Raw genomic sequence first — 22463 nt, forward strand, 5'->3', positions numbered from 1 at the left:
TCTTTTTCCCTTTTCTTAAGTTAAAAGTGTACGGAGATAAAAACATGGATGATTGAACATATTTTTCAATTATATATAATTGTACAATGCCAACAAGATCAACAAGGAGGTCATATTCGGTCCATAATCAATGAGTGATTATCAAAATCGGACGAGCACGTAGTAGGAGCACGGAATTTTGAACTACGAGTACGATTACAGACAGAATCGAAGGACATGAAGTCTTTTTGCCAATTATTCAAAACTGTATGACAAAATTTTAAACAAATTATAGCCATCTCGGCGAAATCCGCGACAACAGCGCGCGTATATGACACGTACTGTCCAATTATGCAGGCATGATAAATACACTGTCCTATTAGTGCTTAAATCGGGCTGGTGATAACCAATCACGTTCGAGAATTTTGTGATATTTCCATATGTCAGTAATATCAATGATGAAGCCAAAACGTTTTTGTGTCTCGTACGTTATTCTCGAGGGGAATTTGAGTGTGCAAGGAGCAACAGATTACAAGAACATACATGTGATTAGGCACGTGATTGTAATGAGTCTCAATTCTATTTATAATCACAAACACTACTTTAAGTAACAAGATATCAACAACACAATTAGCAAATCTGACGTTTCGAGCGTTAGCCCAACGTCAGAGCAAATGACAAATGCATCGCTAACGCCTCGAGACGTCAGCTTTAGAAATTCTTTACGTTGACCAATTTACATCATCAACACAGTTGTTAAAACCAAATGATCTTGTGATACGCCTCATCCGCATCACCGACACAGCACTTGCACAGTTTCTCTAAACACTTATCTCCTTTATTCAATTAACAAAGCTTATTACCGACGCAAATTGTTGTAAGCAACCAGGTTATTTCATTTAGGTCAGTGCCACTCTGACTACCATTGTCTCGTAATATAAGACATTTGAGTATACGCTCTTTAATCATCAGTTTGCCCAGCGGAGGTTGTGGAAAGAGCCCGACAACTGAACTATGGATCAATCAATCAATCAATAGATCAAATTAGATCGAAATTGGATGAATTTTCCCGGCAACCGCTTGAATCAAATTATACATACCGTAAAGGATTTCTTTGTGAAATAGAAACCCGAAATGATTCACATTTTTCCTTTTTGAAAAACAGATAGAAAACGAGGCGGAAAAGAGAGAAAAGAAGTGTAAATGTAATGTTAATGAAACAATTGATATAAGCGTTTCTACTCAGTCTCCTCCAAGCCAAGACCATTTTAATAATTAACAATTATTCGCCTCAGGTTCGGTGAATATCGTCGAATAATCCCCGAGACGAAGTCGAGGGGATTATTCGACAATATTCACCGAGCCTGAGGCGAATAATTGTTTTAGTATAACTTCAGAGCTGAATAACAGAGAAATTTCTAAAATCATAACATTTTAGTAACATTTATTAACATTTTAGTTTAACATTTTATATAAACCGCGCGGAGTGGTTTATATAGCGTCCTATAAGGAACCGCTCGACCAATCAGATTGCTGGAAGCTCTTTGTTCAGCTCTGAAATTATACTAAATGAGATTATTACACGACTCGGGCAGTCCAGAGTTAATTCCCTCTATTAACTCTGGGCAGTCAGAGGGCCAATAACTAAAATCAACCAATCAAAATGCTCTATTGCCGGTCAATATTTCCTCAGTATTGGACCGGGCACTGTCCCGAATAGTCCCGAATGATACCGCACTTGTGTCCCTTTGAACTTCAGTCGTATAATAAATCTCTTATTAACCAAGCTTGCTCGGGACCGTACTGGAAGAATATCGGCCCTCGGTCTTTTTTGTACGGACCTCGCTGCGCTCGGTCCGTACTGTCAAGACCTAGGGCCGATATTCTCCCGGTACGGCCCTCGCGCTTGGTTAATAAGATATATTTACACAATCTGATAATCTTTTCTTTATTCCGGTTTTCTTAAACGGGAGATCCACGAACGGGACCCAAGAATCTTAGATGAATACGAAAAATCAAACAATTTACTTTCTGCAATACTTTTTTAATAAGTCACCAGTTTTATTCAGTTATTTAGTCCTATTTCTTTAGATCCATGCTGAATAAACATGTGCCAGTTTTGTCTGGGAAAATTGAATCACAAATACGCCTCGTTTGCCTCTGCTTGTCGAATTAATCAATAAGAAGAATATTACAACAATTTTTTTCATAACCAATAAGACCGCTTATTTATTTTGCAAAAAAGCTGAGTTGCAGCACCTGAAAGCTGAAATCAGAACGTTTCCATTACGCGAAGTTATAACGCGCTGTGTTCTATCGCTTTCCTCAAACCGAGTGGAACTTACTGGTAATCATGTGGTTTCATATGGTGTTATTTCTGATTTATATCATCATTGATGGCGTCTCTTGTGAAGAAGAAGTACCTGATGGTGAATTTGCAATGGTAAGACTAGAAGAACTCCAAAAACACAATGCAACCCCGTTTCAAATCTAAGTGCTGTAGTCTTAAGATATTTGCTAATGCCAAAAACTATTCACCGTGAAAGCAGCTCTATAATTATTCCCTCGTCCTTTTCCTTTCGACCAGTGTTCTCACTTGGGTCGGTCACTTTTTTTTTGAAATTGAAATTCAACTTCCTGCGACTGCTAATGAAATTAAATTTACTTTATCATTGTTGAAGGAATTGGCTTGATATAGTTTTTCAAACGCATATAGCCGACCAGAGATATCACTCACTACAGACAATATAGTAAAAGCGCATGCTTTGAAAAACCAACATCGCAAAAAAAAAAAAGAATAAGTATCGAAGACATTATGGTCACTCCCAAGGATCTCCCTCAAACCAACAAAACCTTCACATTCCTTTTAGTTCTCGATCTGTTTTATTCCCTAAATGAGTGTTATTCAATGAGAGAACTATTGAGAATAGAAAATTCCGACTACGCCTTTGAAATCATGAAGAGTAATATGGACGTTGTTTGCCTGATGCGCTCCGCCTTTCAGAAATATCTATCAGACTATCACTACCTCTCGCCAACGAGATCAGGCAACCATGACGTAAAAACCGCGCTAAAGAACTTCCAGAAATTCTTTGGTCTGCCTGTGACAGGCGAATTAGACGAAGAAACTTTATACCAAATGAAGAAACCACGATGTGGGGTCCCTGATGTTGATGAAAATGGCGGGCGTTTGCGTGTTAAACGATTCAGTACATGGGGGAATTAAAGTGGCGTAGAACAGATCTCAAGTACTACCTGTCTTTCGGCGAAGATATGTCAGAGGTGGATCAGGCTAGAGTCATGGCACAGGCATTTCAAATGTGGAGCGCCGCGGCACCTAAGCTAAAGTTTACCAGAACTCTTTCAGTTTCGAATGCAGACTTCAAAATCAGGTTTTCTGTCATTAATTTAAGTTCATCCGTGCAGTTATTTATCCATCCATTTATCTTATTGTTTATTCATTCAATCTCTCTTCCTTCCTTTCCTTTACTGTCTTTTCCTTCCTTTCCTTCACTATTCATGATTCACCGAGTCGATCGATCAATCGATCTTTCATTCAGTCAGACGGCCACTTAGTTAATAAATTCAGCCAATTCAGTCGGTCAGTCAGTCAATCAGTCAATCAGTCAATCAGACAAACAAACAGACAAACAATCAGTCGATCGGCCCATCGGCTGATCCTCCAATCGGTCAATCAGTCAGTCAGCCAGTTAGTCAGCCAGTCAGTCAGCCAGTCAGTCAACCAGTCAGTCAGCCAGTCAGTCAGCCAGTCAGTCAGCCAGTCAGTCAGTAAGTGATTCAGTCGGTCAGCCAGACGGTCAGTCGATCGGTTAGGCCTAGTTTATACGTCGCGCTACAGTCGAATTTAATTCAAGGTCCCACAAGCAATTGAATTCGACGATAGCGCGACGTCTAAAACGAATTAAATTCGTCTGGTAAATTAAATTCGTCCTTGACGTTTCATCCGTCTTGGTAAGACGGATAAAATATCGGTAACGCGTCTTCAGTTTTAACGTCGCACTAGCGCCGCGTCGAATGAAATGCATACATTTCTTAATGCATTTCAATTTATTTTGGCGAGCCCGCAGCGACCCGAGGCACTGCATTTGGTAAGAGAATTAAATTCGATCGTATTGATTTCGACGTATAAAACCACGCCATGGTTTTCGTCGACGGAACGACGAATTTAATGGAATTAACTGAATTGAATTCGACTGTAGCGCGACGTATAAACTAGGCCTTAGTCAGTCAGTTTGTTCAGGCAGCCACTCGCTTGTTCATTCTTTCATCCAGCCGTCTCGCCATTGTTCTTTGGTAACGCTTCGTATGCCCCTCCGTTCTGTTTTCTCCACTCTGCACTGTTTCGATTGAGTAAGGTTTGTTTCGCCATTTTCTTCTTTCTACGTTTTGACTGATTGTTACCATGAGCAACAATTTGCTTGTTGGTGCTTCGGTTACTGGTTACAAGCGTTTTGGTTACTTCTGTGTTGCCGGCTACTAAACCTGACCGGTAAGTCATTCTAAATTATAATTCATTTGCAGTTTTGGCAAAAGAAAGCACTCTGGTGTCGCGGGCGAAAGGAAGTGTTATTCCGACTTTGATGGTAAGGGCAATGTTCTGGCCCACGCTTTTTATCCACAAGACGGCCGACTGCATTTTGATGACGATGAATACTTCACTGAGAATGGTTCATGGTGGAATGGATCACAGAGCCTCATTTATGTTGCTGTGCACGAGATTGGCCACGCCTTGGGACTAAGACATTCTGACGTGAAGGGCACAGTGATGTGGCCGACAGCGAGCCGAGGTACTCCTAAGCTGCATCAGGACGACATTGATGGAATAAGGTCGCTCTATGGTAAGTTGAAAACTCTTTAAGTGCAAGCCAGTGACTGGGGAAATGTTTTCGCTTCTCTAGTAAGAGTAAACCCTGTATCGATAACTTAGATGTTTACTTCAATAGATCTTAGGGCAAGTTTCAAAGCATTGAAAGTAATCCCGGATTGCTTTGGTTTTAATTAACTTCGCTCTGTGATTGGTCCAGAAACCCCGCGCTATCATCTCAACCAATCAGATACAAAAGTGAAAACAATGACGACTTGCTCACCAGCATTTTCCCGCGCTTTTATTGCAAGTGGCTCACTTATTTTCATTTTGAGTTCTCATTGGCTTATAATAATGCAGCATTTGTTCTAATTGGTCACCGGGATTATTTTGGTTTAGGGTTTTAGACACTCAGTTGTAAACAACTCTAATGTTGTCAGGTTTAACTTCACAAAAAAATAAAGTGAGAATATCAATAACTCAGGGAGCTTGACGACTTTCTGTTATGCAAGAAGCCTAATTAGTCTACAATACTGTTTTTTACTATATATTGTAACAAAAAAAGTCATTGATATCTCGCTACTCAACAACGTTGCTCACAATAATTTCTTCAACAGTTACTGGCTGTATTGATGATGTTAGAAAATTTCAAAACCGTCATTCCTTTACTTAGACATTTTTTGTCTTTCAGGATAATCCATGAATATCAAGTCACGACAGTGAAATGTGAATTCACTTAATAAAATGCATGTTAAAATTTTTTTGTTTTACACTGATTGGTATTACTTGATATTGGACCTTGTATTCTCTTTTTAGAAGGAAAATCTTGTTACCTTATGGCTTACTTAGCATAGAGTATTTCAAAACCACCACCAAAGAAATGTACCTGGTCAGTCGAATACAAACGGGGTCGAGGTTGTCTTCAAATACTGCCTTTGTTCTTGAAATCCATTTATTGACTCTTTATACTAAGTCTGACAATTTTAGGCATAAGTCGTTAAAACAAGCTTTTTAAAACCCTCTGCACCCTAACACCATGTTCTCCATATTTTTCTCAACACATTCTCTTTGGTAGAGAGATGTGTTTTCGTCTAGTCACGAGCGCTGGACAAGGAAAAAAGTCCGAGCCCCCACGAGAAATCGAACCCCAGACCCCCGTACCCCGCGCTTCGATGCTTTACCGCTGAGCCAAAGAGACTCTATGGCAAGCAAGGGTCATCTTCTTTGGTATTTTTAAGAAGAATTCGTTTATTAATCAACGCTTCTGGGGTTGGCGATCATTTCCTTTGTTTCCATGATCTTCATGCATGATTCAGCAGTACGACCATTAGAAGAAATTAGACACTGGTTACTCTTAGGGTCTAATGGGTTAACCGATTTGGTACACGAACTTACGTGTTTCAGTTCAATCCCAACTTATCATAGAACACTACGCCTAGCCTGTTAACAACGATACTCAAATCTACACTACAACAAAATACTTCAATCATACTTAAAGCGTAGGACCGAGTGGCTCGTAGAAACAGTTGTTCCAGTAAGAGTTCACTTACGTGGTAACGCAAAGTTATTGTATGCATTCCTAAGAGGGAAGGAGGGTACTTGACCATTTTACTCCGTGGGGGCAACCAATCAGTAGATTCTTCGAACAATATCAATAGAATCTCAACCCCAAAGGTGACGAGAGGAAAGAAAAGTATTAGAAAGGGGATACTGTCAGCTTCAAAGCCAACCAGCACCCCTCCCCGTATTTCTACCAACGTGGCCCAGTCTTCTGCAATTACATAAGTTCTAGCAGATTAGATTGTTAGCTACACATCGAGGGCTAAATGTATTTACAAAAAACCCTCAAACAACTGAAATTATTAAGGAAATATGGACATACGACGCCCAAATGCTAAGTGCTAAAATGCCAAATGCTAAGTGCAAAATGCTAAGTGCTATATACTATTTGCTACATTCTAAATGCTAGATGCCAAATGGCAAATGCTGAATACTACATGCTAAATGCCAAATGCTACATTGCTAAATGAACCGACCACAGTTTAAACCAAAGTCCTTCCCTTCCGAGACCTATTGCGTCTGTTTACAACCAATATACAGTACCTGGAACAGGATAAGACTCACACTGGCTAACTTTCAGTTGCCAGAGCTAGTATCCTCTAGCAACCGCCACATCACTGACCCTTAAAGCATGCCTATGGAATTAACCTCGCGCGCTCTTGTTTACTTAAGTGATATGGCCAAACCTTCTTAAAGTTCGCCGGTAACAGTAAAGAGTAGATTCTTCGGCCAAGTTTGACCTTTTAAAGTTTTATCCCTTATCCTAAACTAAACCTAAAAAAAAAGTTTATCCTCTTTGAGTTTGAGGATTGTTTAGACACCAAAGGGAAGTAGATCCCCCAAACATAACAATTTTTCGGTGGTTAACCACGATAGTTTTTCTCAAAGTATTATAGTTTTCAGTATTTAGCGGAAATCTTTGTCTTTTTTCCCGGTTTCCTTATTTTCTGCAATAGGTCTTATGGCCCAGTTCCCAAGCAAACACTTGGCACTCACGGCTGCAGTAAACCTCGTCACAGTTTCCACATCTTTTTAATTTGTCTCCTTCTCCACCGACACAGTTGCCACAGCGACGGATAGGTTCTATGCCACATGCAGTACGGTACTTTACCATGATCTGGAATATATGCATAAACATAAGCGTTGCCATTTCACCGAACAAAGACAGGAAGAAATAACAGAAAAACCGCACAAATCATGATGTGTTCCCTTGTTGTAGAAACCTTTTGACTCATACCAGTGACCAACGCCTAATTCTCCTACAATGCACCCCTAAATCATAAAGGTCACAGCAGTCCTGCTGGCCACACCCGTCCTGCTAATTCTCCTACAATGTCACTCCTAAATCTTAAAGATCACAGCAGTCCGGCTGGCCACACCCGTCCTGCTAATTCTCCATGCAATGTCACCGCTGAATTATAAAGGTCCCACCAGTCTTGCGGGTCACACCTGTCCTGTTGACTACCGCTACAAAATCCTTGCTAAACTGCCAAGACATTGCTATAGTGTATCTTTCGTACATATTAAAATGCATATTTATCATCCTCACCTCCCAGTAATATGATTGGAAATTACTTTCACCGGGCGTTTGGTTTCTCAGACAGTGAGAAATATCATTTAGTGCTCTGAAGAGCTGGCCTAACTCCATCCATGCTCTAGAGCGACGGAACATAGTTTTTAGAAGTATTTTTTCGGACTCCTCGTTGTCTGAAAACAAAAGTTTTGAGGAATTTTAATGTCAATTGAATTCATACATTTAATCGACGATGATTTACTGTCAGTGGTAATTATTCACCAAAGGGAGGAATCTTTTTAGTCCTAAAGCACTCGCAGGATTATGGCTAAAGTAAAGAGCAAGCAAGAGTAAGAACGAAAAACGAGCAGGAAAAAAAAAAAGAAAAGAAAAGAAAGAAATTCAAGATGTCAAGAAAAGAAACAAACAAGCCAACTTATTTGCCCATGCACGCGTGTAAAACTGTACTTAAGTCGATAATCAACAAACCTTCCAGGCATCTTGCCATTGCTTCGTTACAATCCTTCAAAGCACTCTCCCAGTCAGCGTTATTCAGGTGGCACTGCGCACGGTTACTGTACAACACGGCTGGTAAAACCCACCTGGAATGAAAAAAAACAAAAAAAAAATGATAACCAATGACTGCCGAGTTTGCATGTAGCTCTCTAGCTCAGTTGTTTTGAGTCACCTGCAAAAGTCGATAAATAATTAAATATTCAAGTAAAATGCATGTGTAGCTTCAACTCAGGAGGACAGGTAATCTTGTGGTCCCAAAAACATCTACACGTAATTCGTTCATCTAAGCGGAAGTGATCATTGGAGTTATTTGATTCTCTTAACTCAGGTTATGACTTTTGCTTCAATTGTCTCACCCAGACGATGAGACTACATGATCTGATGGCCTGACGACCCCGTACTTCCATGCTCCCCCTCCCCAACACACACAGTATTACATCAGGTTTCCCTCACTGTCAATCATTCATGCTTTAGACTCCGTCATTAGGGGATTTAAGAGTTTAGCTTAAGTAAACAGCACCATGTAGGATATGCTCCAAGCTTAATGTATAAACTAAATTTTGTCAAGTTTGCCGCCTAAATGTACACTACTTGGGTTGACAAGTGGATTATGATAATTTTAAAAGTTGTGTTTAGGAACGCAACGTACTGCTGTGACCACTGCTGTCCAGGGCAGACTTGGACATGTACCTCAAGATCCCAAAACGAAAACTATTAAGATTCTTAGTTTCTCCCCGCGTTGGAAAAATTTAAAGTTTTCTTTACCAACGTGATCCATCTTTTCTCGCATTGTTCACTTCCAAGCAGTAGGGGACTAAGTTTAATGCCTCACTGTAAAGTTTCACTGCTTCGTCGAATAAGCCCAGTTTGAAATTCTTGTTGCCTTGGTCCTTCAGAATTTGCGCCTGATCTTCGTCCAGACGTGAGAAGAATTCAAAACGCTCTTTTCCAAATGCTACTTCCTCTTCCTTCCACTCTCTATAAAGAGATTTTCAAACGGAACACTGTTAATTACAAAAAGATATTTACCTCTCTACCACGACGTTATATCCCTGAATCGAGTGGCTCACATCTCCTTGTCATATCGCACATTTCTGTATCATTAAGCGACTGGAAGTACTGCTACTCCTGTAAGTTAGGGATGAGGCTTACTATAACGATTTCTTAAATAGGGTATACGAAGTGCTACAGTCATATGAAGACTGCTGCAATCTATATCTTGACTTACTTTTCACAGGTACGCTGCAGTGTTTTTTCTATCTTTTTAGCATGTTGGACAGAGGAACGCTGCAATAAAAAAAAAACAGTCAAATTTGATAGTTTTTACATGTCAAACTAAGCACATACATGTGGTCTATACGACATCAAGGGTAACAAACGCATTTTGACCAATAACACAAGCATGATGGGTCATCTGCTCCACTACACTGTCCATTTATATGCAAGACACATACATGTACATTTTCCTCAAATTTGGCTGCTGCTGATAAATCATCTTTGAGAATTTTCGTCATCTTTGAGAATTTTCATCTTTTGAGAATTTTGAGAATCGATAAATGACGGAAATTCCAGTGCTGGTACCTGATGGTAACTGATGACTATGGAGATGCTTTTTGGAGTTACACCACACTTTATTAAGTTCTTCGCCAGGTCTTCGGACTCTGCCAGGTTTGCAATGGTACGTAGAGCTGGGCCTTGAATCTGCATTGCATGAGACAAATTAGAGTACAATGCAAGCCACTTTTCACTCACAGATATGCTATTCCTTATTCAAAATGAAGCACAGTAAAAGCTCATTCATTCAGCCCTTAGAGTGATAAGCATCTCATTTATTGCAACAGGTATTAGCCCTAAATCAAACAATGAGGTCATTGAAAAAGGGAAATGATTGCAAACGCAAGAAGTGCTTGATTTGCAGGCAAATCATCCTCGTAAGTACCATAGGAAATAAAAATGGGAACAGTAAAGAAACTAGCATATTGGTGTTAAGGTGTGCAGGTAAAAGGTTAACCAAATTTTGAAGAGGATGCTGTCTGAAACAACTAGTGTTGGCTGCTTGGGAAATGTAAAGTTCCCAAATATAAAACTTGAATGGAGGTTCTTCAAAATTAAGAGAATACCAGTGTAGCAAAAGTAGAATTATCTGGTTTACAAGTGTGTCTCCAGAAAGCACTGATTGTTCGAGAACAATCAAGGCTAAGAACAAAAAAAATTAAAAAACAAAGGAAGAACAAAAAGAATATTCCTAATGCTTACCTCTTTGTGGAAAGAGAACATATATCTTGCAAGTGCTTGGACAATTTCCTACAATGATTTTACAAAAGATATGAACACAGTTAAAATAACAGCTACAAAAATGCTGCAGAACACAGAATGATTGAGAAAATGGAGCACAATCATTAAGTTAAAGATATGCACATGGAAGAAAAAAATTAAATATTAAGTATAACAACAACAAGGTGAAATCTTCATTGACTTGTTCATGAACAAGTGCAGTCTTAAGCTTTTCACGTTTATGTTATCTACAAGCAGTTGCTTACATGTACATGAATGATTTAGCTTCCCACAAACCTCACTCTCCAGTATTTTGTTCCTGCAGCGGCCGCTGTGTGAGGACAGTTGCATTATTGTTTCCAAGTAAGAATTTAGTGGTCCATTGTCCGGCAAAAGGACTATGGAAATTTTGAAGGAAGAAAAATTACAGTATTTTATCAGTTGAGAAAACCCCTCTCTATTAGGATTATGATGTACACATAAGAACAATCTCAACCATGGCAGATTACATAATTTACTGTCATATTTCATTAAATAATCAAAACTAATGACAATGATACAGGAGGGTCATTAGCATTTGTAAATTTCTTTTGGGTAGAGATTGCAACTGGCAATTGACATTACATTATCATTCTCAGATATACTTTTATTATCTGAAAATCATTCTTAGTGCAAACAAAATCTCTGATGATCCTTTTACCATAACCGCCATTTCCAAATTCAGGGAATCAGGCATCTGGAAGTATTGGTGCTCCTTCTGCAAGGAATGCTGCTTGCCTTTCCATCCCCCCTCCCCCCCTCCCCCCTCCCTCAACCTCCCAGTAACATTATTAAATTCCCCCGGGAAATTTACTGAAACAAGATAAGATTCTCCATCTAAGGGATTATTCTGGGCCTGTCAAAGAGGAGTTTTACCCTTTATTCACACACACTGATGACTCATGTGCAGTATCAAGTTGTGATCTACTTGAAAAGGAAGGGATGGTTAAATTTTACATGTTTCCCTGTCTCTAATAATAAATAGGATGCATGGCTACCACATGAATACAAATTTTACATGAATGACTAGCAATTTACAACTATTCTCACTCATTTTAAAAATGAAAACAATTAACAAATGGTAAACACCACAGCGTCCACTATTGAGTTATGGATGCATGCGGGAGGTTGCTAAGCACAAAGGAAGCATAAGAGTCACTCGAGACGATAGCCGAGAGTGACTCTAGCTTCTTGAGTGCTTAGCAAACCTCCTAAGCGCATCCATAACTCAATAGTGTACGCTGTGGTGTTTACCATTTGTTTTATAACATAACATTGATACATTGTAGCTGAAGAGTTCCCTTTTATTTAACAAATCTTACGTGACCAGAAAAAACAAGCGCGCGCGGAAAAATAGTCTTTGCATTTGTTCACGTCAGCAGCGTACACCCATGGGTAAATGGGAGACGCTAAATTGACCAATCAGAGCGCCCGCTTTACTTTGGCATGTTATAATTCTATTTATTAGACATACTTCCATCTTCCAGGTATTTAATGATATTGTTCCCATCCATCAACTGCCAACATAACTCCTCACTCAAGCTCAACATGCCAACAACCTTCACGCTCATTGCACTCATGTTGCAATCGTTTGCAGTTATTGCCGGAGTTTTAAACCGCTTTATCAAGGCCTAAAAGACAAACAAATCCAGAAATTTGCACCAATGCCCGATGATAGCAAACCAATCCAATTGGATGACAAGTGCTGGTAATAATCTTCCTAAGACAGAGTGTTTGGTAGAGGTCAGTCAGTGCTCACTCTCTGAATACTTCAAAGATTTATCCACCTGGCCTTACATGTTTAATTATAATGATTAAAAACTGGATCATAGGATAATGCAATTCAAGACTTTTTATTGGCTTAGCCAGTACATGGTATATGAGCCAATATACCATAATCTAATATCTGCACATTGTAACAGCCCGTTTCTTCTTACAAAATAAGTCAAGAAGTTTTGTCTGATATCTTGGGGGGCGTTTTTTTTAATAAAACAATTATTCCACTCACGCTTGTTGGATATGAGATGATTACAGCTAACTCGGTGCTATGCTCCTCGTTGGCTATCTATCATCTCATATCCAACGCACGCTCGTGGAATAATTGTTAATTATACTTTTATTCAGATGTGGAGTACAACTGTGTATTCTCAGGGTACTTCGCAAAACCCTTGGCTGTGTCTACTGGTATGGCTACTGCGGTGTCTACTACTATTGAGATGAAATAGCTATCCACTTCAGTAAGTTCTTTACACTTCTATAATGTTTCTGATAACCCATACTTCTACAAGTAGCTGGGACATTTCCATGCACAGACCCCTACATGTACCCGTGCAGCTGTAGTAAAACTGACTGCAACTTGTGTAATTCCATACACACAATTCTTCAAAAAGATTTAAAAGTTCTTACTTCTCCCTAGTATTAATTTTCACTGTATTCCAACTTACCTTTAGTATTGTTTTTTCTTTATAAACAAGTTTTCTGTATTTATCACTCTGTTCTGCAATCTTCAATGAAAATTAATAAATCAAGAGTATATTTTGGTATGTTTACATAACAAAAAGTTTGTCATGACCATTCACTAGTTCAGTTACTTCTAGCAACATGAAGTAAACTACACCATTTTGCTCAGAATTTGAGTCAACCTCAGGATCATTTAAGATACATGTATGTATGAAAAGTTGAATATTATATAGCACCAGAGTACTAAAGAAGCTCGGCGAGTGTTCTTTGAGTATGCATGTTCAACAAAAAAATTGTTTCCAACACTTTGCAAATTTGAGTTTTGAAACCACAGTACCATTTAATGTAAGTTACCACTGTCATGAGAGATACCTCATTTCTCTCAAGATGACAGTTTCTCTCAAGATACTGTACCTCTCGTCTCCTCAGTTCACGTCTTTTCTCGTTTCTTGCAATGCAAGTATCAATGGCTTGAATTGTTGTGAAATACAATGCCAGTATTTGAATACAATAATGTGAGTGTTTGGTATTATGAACTTGCGTTGGTGAATCACAGTGAACGTTGACTTCCACATATGGTGCAATCAAGACAATCATTGTTCCATATTGTTTATTTACAGTGGTTGAACTTTAATAATTGTAAAGCGAGACTTGCTGAACATCAGCTTTGTTAAGTTGGTGGTAATGTTATTGTGCAACATTTCATCACTATGAGATACAATGAATATATGAAGTTCATATATTTACTGTAGATATATTTACATATATCTACTGCGAGGATCGTGCATCATACGTATTTCATCACTATCATGGCTAATCTGAAAAGGTTTTCCAAATTTGATTGTTATCACCAGGTTTGAAGCACTTCCAGAACAGAGGATACATGTAGCTTAAAAAGTTAAAAAAAAAAATTATTATAATTACAAAGCTATCCAATTAAATACTCCTACCTGTAAAATTACTACAGAACATGACATCTGCATTTTCCAGCTCCAGGATCGTAAAACATTCAGTGCTCTATCAGCAATGGAAGGAACAGTGAAATCTTTGAAGTTTTCTTCAGACTGATCATATCGATCATCTAAAACACGTTTTTCATATGGCCGTACTCCACGCCTATAGGCTTTGACAACCATTTTTTGACAATTATCTTTTGAAATCAAGTTTCCAAGCTTTGGGAGTGCATTTAATGAGATGATTTTGTCACAAGTTTCACGGTGCAAGCAACTCAAAGTTTTTAATGCACAGACTGCTGGATAACAAGCTAGAAGATCAAGATCAGCATCACAGAAGTCCAACACAGCTTCCACTGTATTCAGTTCTCCAATTAGTGATCGGTTTGTTTGAGTATATTGAGGAAGAGTCAAAATGTGTTTTAAGACTACCAGGCTGTTGAAATATCCCGCATTCCAAGGTTCGCTGTTCTCTGTGAACTCATTAGGAACGCGTATCCAAAGAAGTCTAACTACAAAGCTAAGGAGATTGGAGCTAATAAGGACACTCAGAACCAATTTTTTCTCAGGACTTCCAGTTTTCTGAAAATGGGAGGAAAGATTAAAAAAAGTAAGACATCAATACTGAGCAGGGGTTCAAACAAAAGCTGGTTACCAGCATTCTACTGCCATCTGTTTAGCATGCAACTAGCATCATATATACCTATAACATACAACCAATTGTTCTTCTTTTCTAATTACATACTGTATACTGTAGCTGTTCATTAAAGATTACTTAATTAATAGGTAAATTAGAAACTCTAGGAGAAGTAATAAGAAGATCTGAGGTTTGGTTTTGCAACCATGATAGTTGAGAGATTTTTTGTGTTAATCTCTTTTTCATAAAAGCAAAGCTCTTGCTTTATTATTTCTGAAAGAATGATAAAATAGATATTAGGATGGGAGGGTACTGAAAGTCCACCTCTGTCCGTCAAAAAATGAATAGGTTGTTCAAAAAGGCATATTCTGCAGTCAATGGTGGGTCATATTCTGTGGTCAATGGAATGGAAATTCTGCAGTCAATGGTGGGTTTTCAACAAGCTTTACCATTTCATATACAGCCTTCAGCTGTGCTTCGCGAAGATTCCAATTTCAACGAACAGTCAATTCTACCACTTCAGTAGGGCTTTCTCCTCCCGCTAAAAAGTTGAACAAGTCAAGAATTTTCTTTTTCTTCTTCTTATCCAGTGATTCTCCAGTTTTAAAGTATTCTATGATGCTTATATCAACCGATTTCTCGCCCATCTTACGAGATCTATTTAGGTACCAAGAATGCAGGAATCTTATGAGATCTTTAGTACCAAGAATGCAGGAAAATTACATGCCTCTAGATCCCCTTGGGACAAAGGTGCCTTATTGACATTTTCAGGGCACAGCTACAAGTCACACCTTTAACAGCCACTTATGAAAAGTTATTAAAACCCTTTCCATAGAATTGTTCAAATTTTTACCATAATTGTAGCATGATTGTGCAGGTGAGTGTATTTCTTGTATTGGTTGTACACTTTGTGGAATGAAATTTTTCGCAGACCAGACTAACACCAAGTTTACATGATCAGATTGTTACTTTAGGGTTCAAACATTTTTTTTGGTAACAAAATCAATGTTTCACAATACTATCATTTCACCTTGATAATTACAATATATTGAAATATACATGTATACTTCACATCTTGAACCCTCAGAGCTCAATTAATTATTTAAAGTGTATGTACCTAATTATTATATTGAAGCCTCATCAGATTGGATCTCTTGGTTAATGGAAAATTTAACGAGGCTCGACAAGGCAACCAGACACGTCATCCCTTGATGCTTTTTCGTTGTGCCTTAATTATTCAAGCTCTTCTATGAAAGGGCTCTTTGACACGAAAGTTACCTTTGGTGATCTATTTTAAAATTTTTCTTCAAGTTTGGGTTATGTATGGGTACATTATGCATTGTAACAATATTACAGCCACCGTAAGGCTGAAACCAATTTCTTGTAATTTGTGATGCAATTTGTACATGTGTTTAAAACAATTTACAGTACGTCATTTTCGAAATAAGATCACACATGCTAGCATGAATGGTTTGCCATTTCAGTTTCCGCATTCAGTCTAAAAAGGAACGCAAAACATTTTCTCCTTATTGTTCAAATATCTTCAATTGGAAGCTTATGATTATGAATATATTTTTGGCTTTCTAGACCACTGCTGGTTGATCGGTACGAAAAAGAATTTTGCGTTTTCTTCTTTCAATAAATGCACGCCCTCCCTAAAGGAACAAAATCGACATAAATCTATCAAAACCACAGCATAGTATGGGATAACAGATCTGAAGTTCCTTAGTGATTTTACATTCGTGTTGTTTACAAGGGTCGCACGTTGAATCCATTGGATCATATTTTAATTTAGCACAATCTTGGATTTCCTAGAATTCTGAAATCCACCACCCGGTATCGCAGAGAAAGATAATTTAAGAACTCACTTATTGATGAGAGAACCTTCGAAATATTTTCCTCTTAAAACTTACCAAACTCGGTGGGTTTTCAACAAGCTTTACCATTTCATATATGGCCTTCAGCTGTGCTTCGCGAAGATTCCAATTTCGACGAACAGTCAATTCTACCGCTTCGGTTGGGCTTTCTCCTCCCGCTAAAAACTTGAACAAGTCAAGAATTTTCTTTTTCTTCTTCTTATCCAGTGATTCTCCAGTTTTAAAGTATTCTATGATGCTTATATCAACCGATTCCTCCCCCATCTTACGAGATCTATCACCCTTTTATCTGCTCCGACTAAAAGATATAAGTTATTTTAATGTCAGAGTTTGGAGACAGCCTGGAGATATTTCGACCTCGTTTCCAAGTACGCAAGCGCAATCAGCTTGCATGATGAACTAGGGGTGATGCTATATCGAAGGCGCTCGTCGAGGGTAAGAGTAAACGGTAAGTTTGGTCAGCGGGGAAATTATGAAACCCGCGAATATTTGAGAAAGCCCGCGAAAGGATGACATTTAAAACTGAAAACAGTTTTTCAGTGAGACACTAAAATGCGTAATCATGGCGGCGACTATTCAATCGTCTTTAAACAAATCGGAGATTAAGTTCCTTGAGGAAAACCTTGAAAATTGTTCTGTTAAAAACCAGTACTTTTTGGGTTATTTCGATGGGAAAAGAGATGAGTTCGAGGATATGCTCGAGAGGTTTCTCCTTTTAAGTTCCACATGCTTTGTAAAGAAGGCATTGCACTCAAAGGAGTTAAATCACACGCAAGCTGCATAAAAGTGGATTTCTCAGAGACTCTCTCTAACTTCTTTGTCTGCCCTATTAGGAGTAATTTTATTTAGCAATAATTTCCATAAAATCCTCTACAATACAAAATATTAACAGCGTAAAAAACGATCCAAAATAACTTCCTTTCGGCTCACATCTACTCCTTTTTTTTTTTTTGTCAAAGCGTCTGGAAAACTATAAATAACGGAGTCAAATCTGAACAGATTCAAAGTCTAATAATCTGATAAGTAAAAGCATATCTAAAACTATACAGAAAAGAGAAAGGTGAATGGCAAATCTAGAACCCTAATTCTAGATTTTAGTTCATTTTACAAAATCGTTGCAGATTAGTGACGTAAATTGATATTGGAGAAGATTCTTCCTAGTGTGGGACTGACTTGAGACTAGGCTAGGCTGTGTACAATTCCTGAAAATCTTGTCCGTTATTTTACGAATCATTTGATGTTTCAGTGTTGACAAGTTTTTCGTACTACATTACTAAAAAAATTGACTTAGCGCTCCAAGGAGGATCTCTCTCAAACTTTACTTTTTAAGAGATGAAGCTACCGTCTAAAATTCAAACGTTACTGTTAGGTTTATTAGCGCATTGACAACCTTGTAAATTAGCTCAAACACACTGAAAACATTTGTATTAGTTTTTGTATATCTTTATACTTTGTTCAGTGCGATCTTACACATTTCGGGTTTGAACTTTTCGTTGGGAATAAGTGGTACAGCTTACATGACATAATTTATATTTAACCGCTGTACTATAAATTTGTGTGTTCGACTCTCGACGAGCGCCTTCGACATAGCATCACCCATGAACTAGCGGGAAAGTTTGAGAGTTCTTCTGTGGAAAAGGTGAGCTTTTATTGTAACTGATTATTCGGTTGTTACTTAAACACGAAGGCGCCCTATAAAATGAGCCTTAGGTCCCACTGGACCACTTGTCAATCAACCGTCGTGTGATGTAGAACTCTTAGAGTCAAGTCAGCTTGAGCTACAGCTACTCCAAAGCAGTGAACAGCGGGCGCATTCCTCAAAATTGTTTTATGTCTTCATCACAATGCAAGAATTTTTGAGATTTTTATTTCCTTTCTCCAATAGAAACTGTGTGTATTTGTGGCGGTAAATTTGAGATCGAAGTAGGTGGTTTGGACGTTACCTCATGCCACCATGCTGGTGGAAGGAAACAATAGATATCTCATTAGCTCCTTTTGTTCGTCTACCAGCATTTAAATTTGAACCGCACACGTCAACGGTGAGTGACAAATGAGCCTAGGTCTTCCCAGGGAAGACTTCCTTATATAGCGCGCCTTCGTGTTTAAGCGCTTCACGTCCTCAGAAAGCGGTTAAAGCAAACTCTTGAGTAAAAAAGAAGAGGATTTGCTGGCGTGGTCCATGTCAGCCCACTCCTTGGCCACTGAGTTGCCCGCATTGAACAGACTTTAATCTTCAAAACAGAAGAACAAGTAAAGTTGCTGGTTGGTCATTATCCTCCCAATCTGTGGATCAGGGGATCAGCTGAAAGTGGTAAGACAATTCAATTGCTGGGAAAGGAAGAATCTTTGGTAAGTTCCATTCTGGAGCAGAAAAAAAGATGAGAAAATTCTTATTGTATGCTTCAACTCCGTGTTATGTAATAAATTTATGTTACAGTAAGAGTTTGAAACCCTTTTAACAGAAAGGTTTCCTGGTCTTACAGGTATGATCAGTAACTTCCTTTATGTTAAAACATTTTCTAAGCTTATTGTTGATGTTCTTCAATTAATCCAAGCTCCTTCATCAACAGACGAGAAAGAGATGGCTGTTTGCCATGCCCTAGACGCTCTCTTGACCTTGATTCTTGGTAGATGAAGGTGAATACTTATTTGGAGTTAGGTGGCCAGAGCTTTTTAAACTGGTGCACAAGAGCTCTCTTACACCTCATTGCAATGAAGAGACTGAGCTAGAAGATTTTTTGAAGCCTAATATGTTCTTCTGGGTTATGTATGATACAAACCAGTACCTGTACGTATCTAAAGAACAGCTTAAATTGCCCTCTGGATATCTCCAAAACAGCGCAAATCTCAAGGAAGGGCTTTGTAACACAGGGGAGATTTTCGAGCTGTCAGAAAAGTACTTTAAATCGTTGATGACTCCTGAAAATGGCATTACACTCAGAAGATAGCTTAGCAATTAAATGGGATAGTTCTCTGGAAAGCAGAGTGGTCTCAACCCACTAAGGTGCCAACACAATCAGCTCTCCTGTGAAATATCTACAAGAATTGTTCAAGAAAGGGACATTAGTATTCTGGTTGAAACAGTAGAAAAGAGAACTCAATCAGACACACACTTTCCAACATAAGCATTGAAACCCAAACTGCAGACAGTTTGGTTGCAGAGAATGCCAACGAGATTGTGGTGGAAAGTATTAGCCACCTCAAGGGCCTTGAATCTAAAGTGATCATCTTGTATAATCCTCCATATGAAGATGATTCAGGAATCAGTGGATGCACTAAAGAGTTGCTCTACACTGCAGTATCCAGGTGTTTTTGTTATCTCATTATAACTACACAGGCTGGTTGCAGGGCTTTATGGTCAGATCAAGGGATTCAAGAGATAACTGGCAATACAGCACAACAGGTTCCATGACAATTTCCAACCCGGTCACCTTGGGACAGAAATTCAACACTTTTTTTCACAACAGATACAAACTTTCCCAATAGGTGCTACCTCCAATACCTCAGGGGTTTTGATGAAATGACCCCATATCCCATGTATGATCAAGCCAAGAACATTTCAAGCCATTCCAATTCCCAATGGACATTGATACAGAGTGACTCACTAAATGTGGCCAATCTAAGTTGTTACACAACCTTTCTGGTGTGGAGGTAGTTAAAGGTGATCAACCAGTGCAAAATTTAACTTTTACTTGTTATTAATGTATTCATGACTTCTGGCTGTTTGATTGCCACTGTACATGTTGACAACCAAAGTGGTCAACAGAGTCAAAGGCATTGAGGTTTATTAATTTGTGCTAACTATTATTTAATATTTGACATGTTTTTTCAATAATTTGATTGGATCATTGCTTTTGATTCAGAATTGTTCAACCATATATTAAGCATTAATGGTTGAGAACAATGCAGTACACAGCCCTGGTTGTTCCTGGGTTTAGACTCAAGTTGTGTGTTTTTTGGGAAATGTTATAAAATTAATGTCAAAGAGATATAGTTTTCCTTGTATTTGAAGTTTGCATGTTGGGGTAGAAAGTGGCTGCCCTAAAAAAAATGAAAACCTACAGCCTCAGGCTTTGGTGACCACCAAACCTAAAGATTTTACGGTTACTTTTTTCCTCTGACCAGGGTTCGTACAGGTCATGGAAAGTCATGGAATTTCAAAATTTCATTTTCCAGGCCTGGAAAGTCATGAAATTTTGGTGTGGGTCATGGAAAGTCATGGAAAAGCAATAATTTATGCTCTCTATAAGTGAAAGGCAATAAGACCAAAAGTTGAAAAGTTAACTGATGAGTCCAAAAATCAGATTTAATTTCATTAGGAATAAACAGAAGCACGCATTGTGAGAATGTTTGCAAACAGGTCATGGAATCTTTCAAAAGGTTATGGAAAAAGTCATGGAATTTTAACAGGTCAAAAGTGTACGAACCCTGTCTGACAGCTGTAAATTCTCTCTTTCTCTTATTTTTTTTTTTATTACAAGTCTTTTTACATACAGTTTCTAGTATTTAAAACTAATATAAGACTGAGAATAATGTGGACACTTGTAACATTTATGGAAAAAATCCAAAGCTAAAAAAAAAAAAAAAAAACAATCAGGTCTATGCATGTGTCACAAAACTTTAATGCAAACAGCAACAGTAATAATTTGTGGTTTGAATACTACTTGCATCTGCTGAACTTTTTGGACCTCGAGGTCGCTCGATGCTTACCGTACGCACTCTGCCTTAAGTTTTCCTTCGTTTCCTTTTTTCCTTTCTCACTCTCAACGGGAGTTTGAATAAATATCGTATGACAAACGTGAAGCGATGGTAGATGAGGCCCAATATGTGGAGGGGAGCCTGAGTATCCCAGTGATAATTTGTGGTTTGAGTACTGCTTGCATCTGCGGAGCATTTTTGCGATCGGTTAGTACTCAAAGGACCGTTAGCCGGTCAAGTCGCCTGAAAGTCCTCTCGCCCGAAATTTTAGTTATGTCGCCTGCAAAAAAAAAAAAATGCTTTCAAGATCAGACTTACATACTGTAAGTAGACTGATTATCTATATAGTAAGACTGATATAAGTAGACTGATTATCCATATAGTAGTTTGCGCTATATAAATGTTAAATTGTTGTTGAATTGTTGTTGATAAGGATTAAAAATAACGAAATTAGATTTAGATTTAGATAATAAAGTTGAGAAATCTCTATCACCATAAATAAAAGCGCTCTATGTTTCCGACAGCACCCTGAAAATGATGAACAGAAAAGAAATATGTTTTACTGACGACTCTAAAAGCGTTGTTTTTTCCTCACAACAAAATGAAGCGTTGTTCTCTTGGTATGTACTCGTTTCGTACTCACGGACGTTTTGTAAACTTGAGGAACTTAATCTAACAGCGTTGTTCATTTCTAACAACAAAGGGAAGTGTTCGTTTCTAACAACAAAATCAGGCGTTTTTCGTTTGGTACTTGTTTTGTACTCACAGATGTTTCGCAAGCTTGAGAAACTTTATCTTGGTTTCTGACAACACCTTGAAGACTTCAACTACAGAAAATCGAACATATGGTCAGAATTAGAATAATTATGTTAAAGTAACGACTCAAACGCTTTGTATATGTCTCGCTTGAAATTTGAAATACACCATAAGGGTGTTTCGATCGATCGGTACCTTCAGTGTGTTTGCAAGTGATAAAAATGTCAAGCGACTTGATTTTTTCCTTTGAGCGACATGAAATTGGTTCTCGGCGACATGACTTTGGGCGAGATGACTCCCATGCAACTTGACCGTAAACCAAATGACTTGTCAGAATCAAATGTTACCGTTTTACTTTTACTGAAGTAGAAATAAT

At 38.3% G+C, this 22463-nt stretch overlaps 1 protein-coding gene and 2 pseudogenes across 3 annotated transcripts; 2 read left to right on the plus strand and 1 right to left on the minus strand.

Annotated features, from left to right (window-relative positions):
- The first annotated feature begins 1967 nt into the window (after positions 1–1967).
- On the plus strand, positions 1968–5561 carry LOC111324558 (neutrophil collagenase-like; annotated as a pseudogene). The gene is made up of 4 exons (XR_015990255.1): positions 1968–2422; positions 2984–3371; positions 4522–4838; positions 5496–5561. The product of XR_015990255.1 is annotated as a neutrophil collagenase-like (transcript).
- Positions 5409–16960, minus strand: LOC111324552 (uncharacterized). The gene is made up of 12 exons (XM_022928150.2): positions 16670–16960; positions 14117–14701; positions 13151–13210; positions 12181–12337; positions 10965–11065; positions 10650–10697; positions 9975–10094; positions 9622–9680; positions 9159–9371; positions 8367–8479; positions 7914–8071; positions 5409–7481 (listed from the first exon to the last, which is right to left on the minus strand). Exons 1-12 carry the CDS (start codon positions 16895–16897, stop codon positions 7305–7307), a joined length of 2019 nt encoding a protein of 672 aa, XP_022783885.2. The 5' UTR covers positions 16898–16960; the 3' UTR covers positions 5409–7304.
- A 235-nt stretch (positions 16961–17195) lies between these two features.
- LOC111324590 (uncharacterized) lies at positions 17196–21436 on the plus strand (annotated as a pseudogene). Its single transcript, XR_015991105.1, has 4 exons — positions 17196–17366; positions 18257–18272; positions 18876–18944; positions 19204–21436. The product of XR_015991105.1 is annotated as an uncharacterized LOC111324590 (transcript).
- The last annotated feature ends 1027 nt before the right edge of the window (positions 21437–22463 follow it).

The sequence above is a fragment of the Stylophora pistillata genome, chromosome 8 (assembly GCF_964205215.1).
Source record: "Stylophora pistillata chromosome 8, jaStyPist1.2, whole genome shotgun sequence".
NCBI classification, from domain to species: domain Eukaryota; kingdom Metazoa; phylum Cnidaria; class Anthozoa; order Scleractinia; family Pocilloporidae; genus Stylophora; species Stylophora pistillata.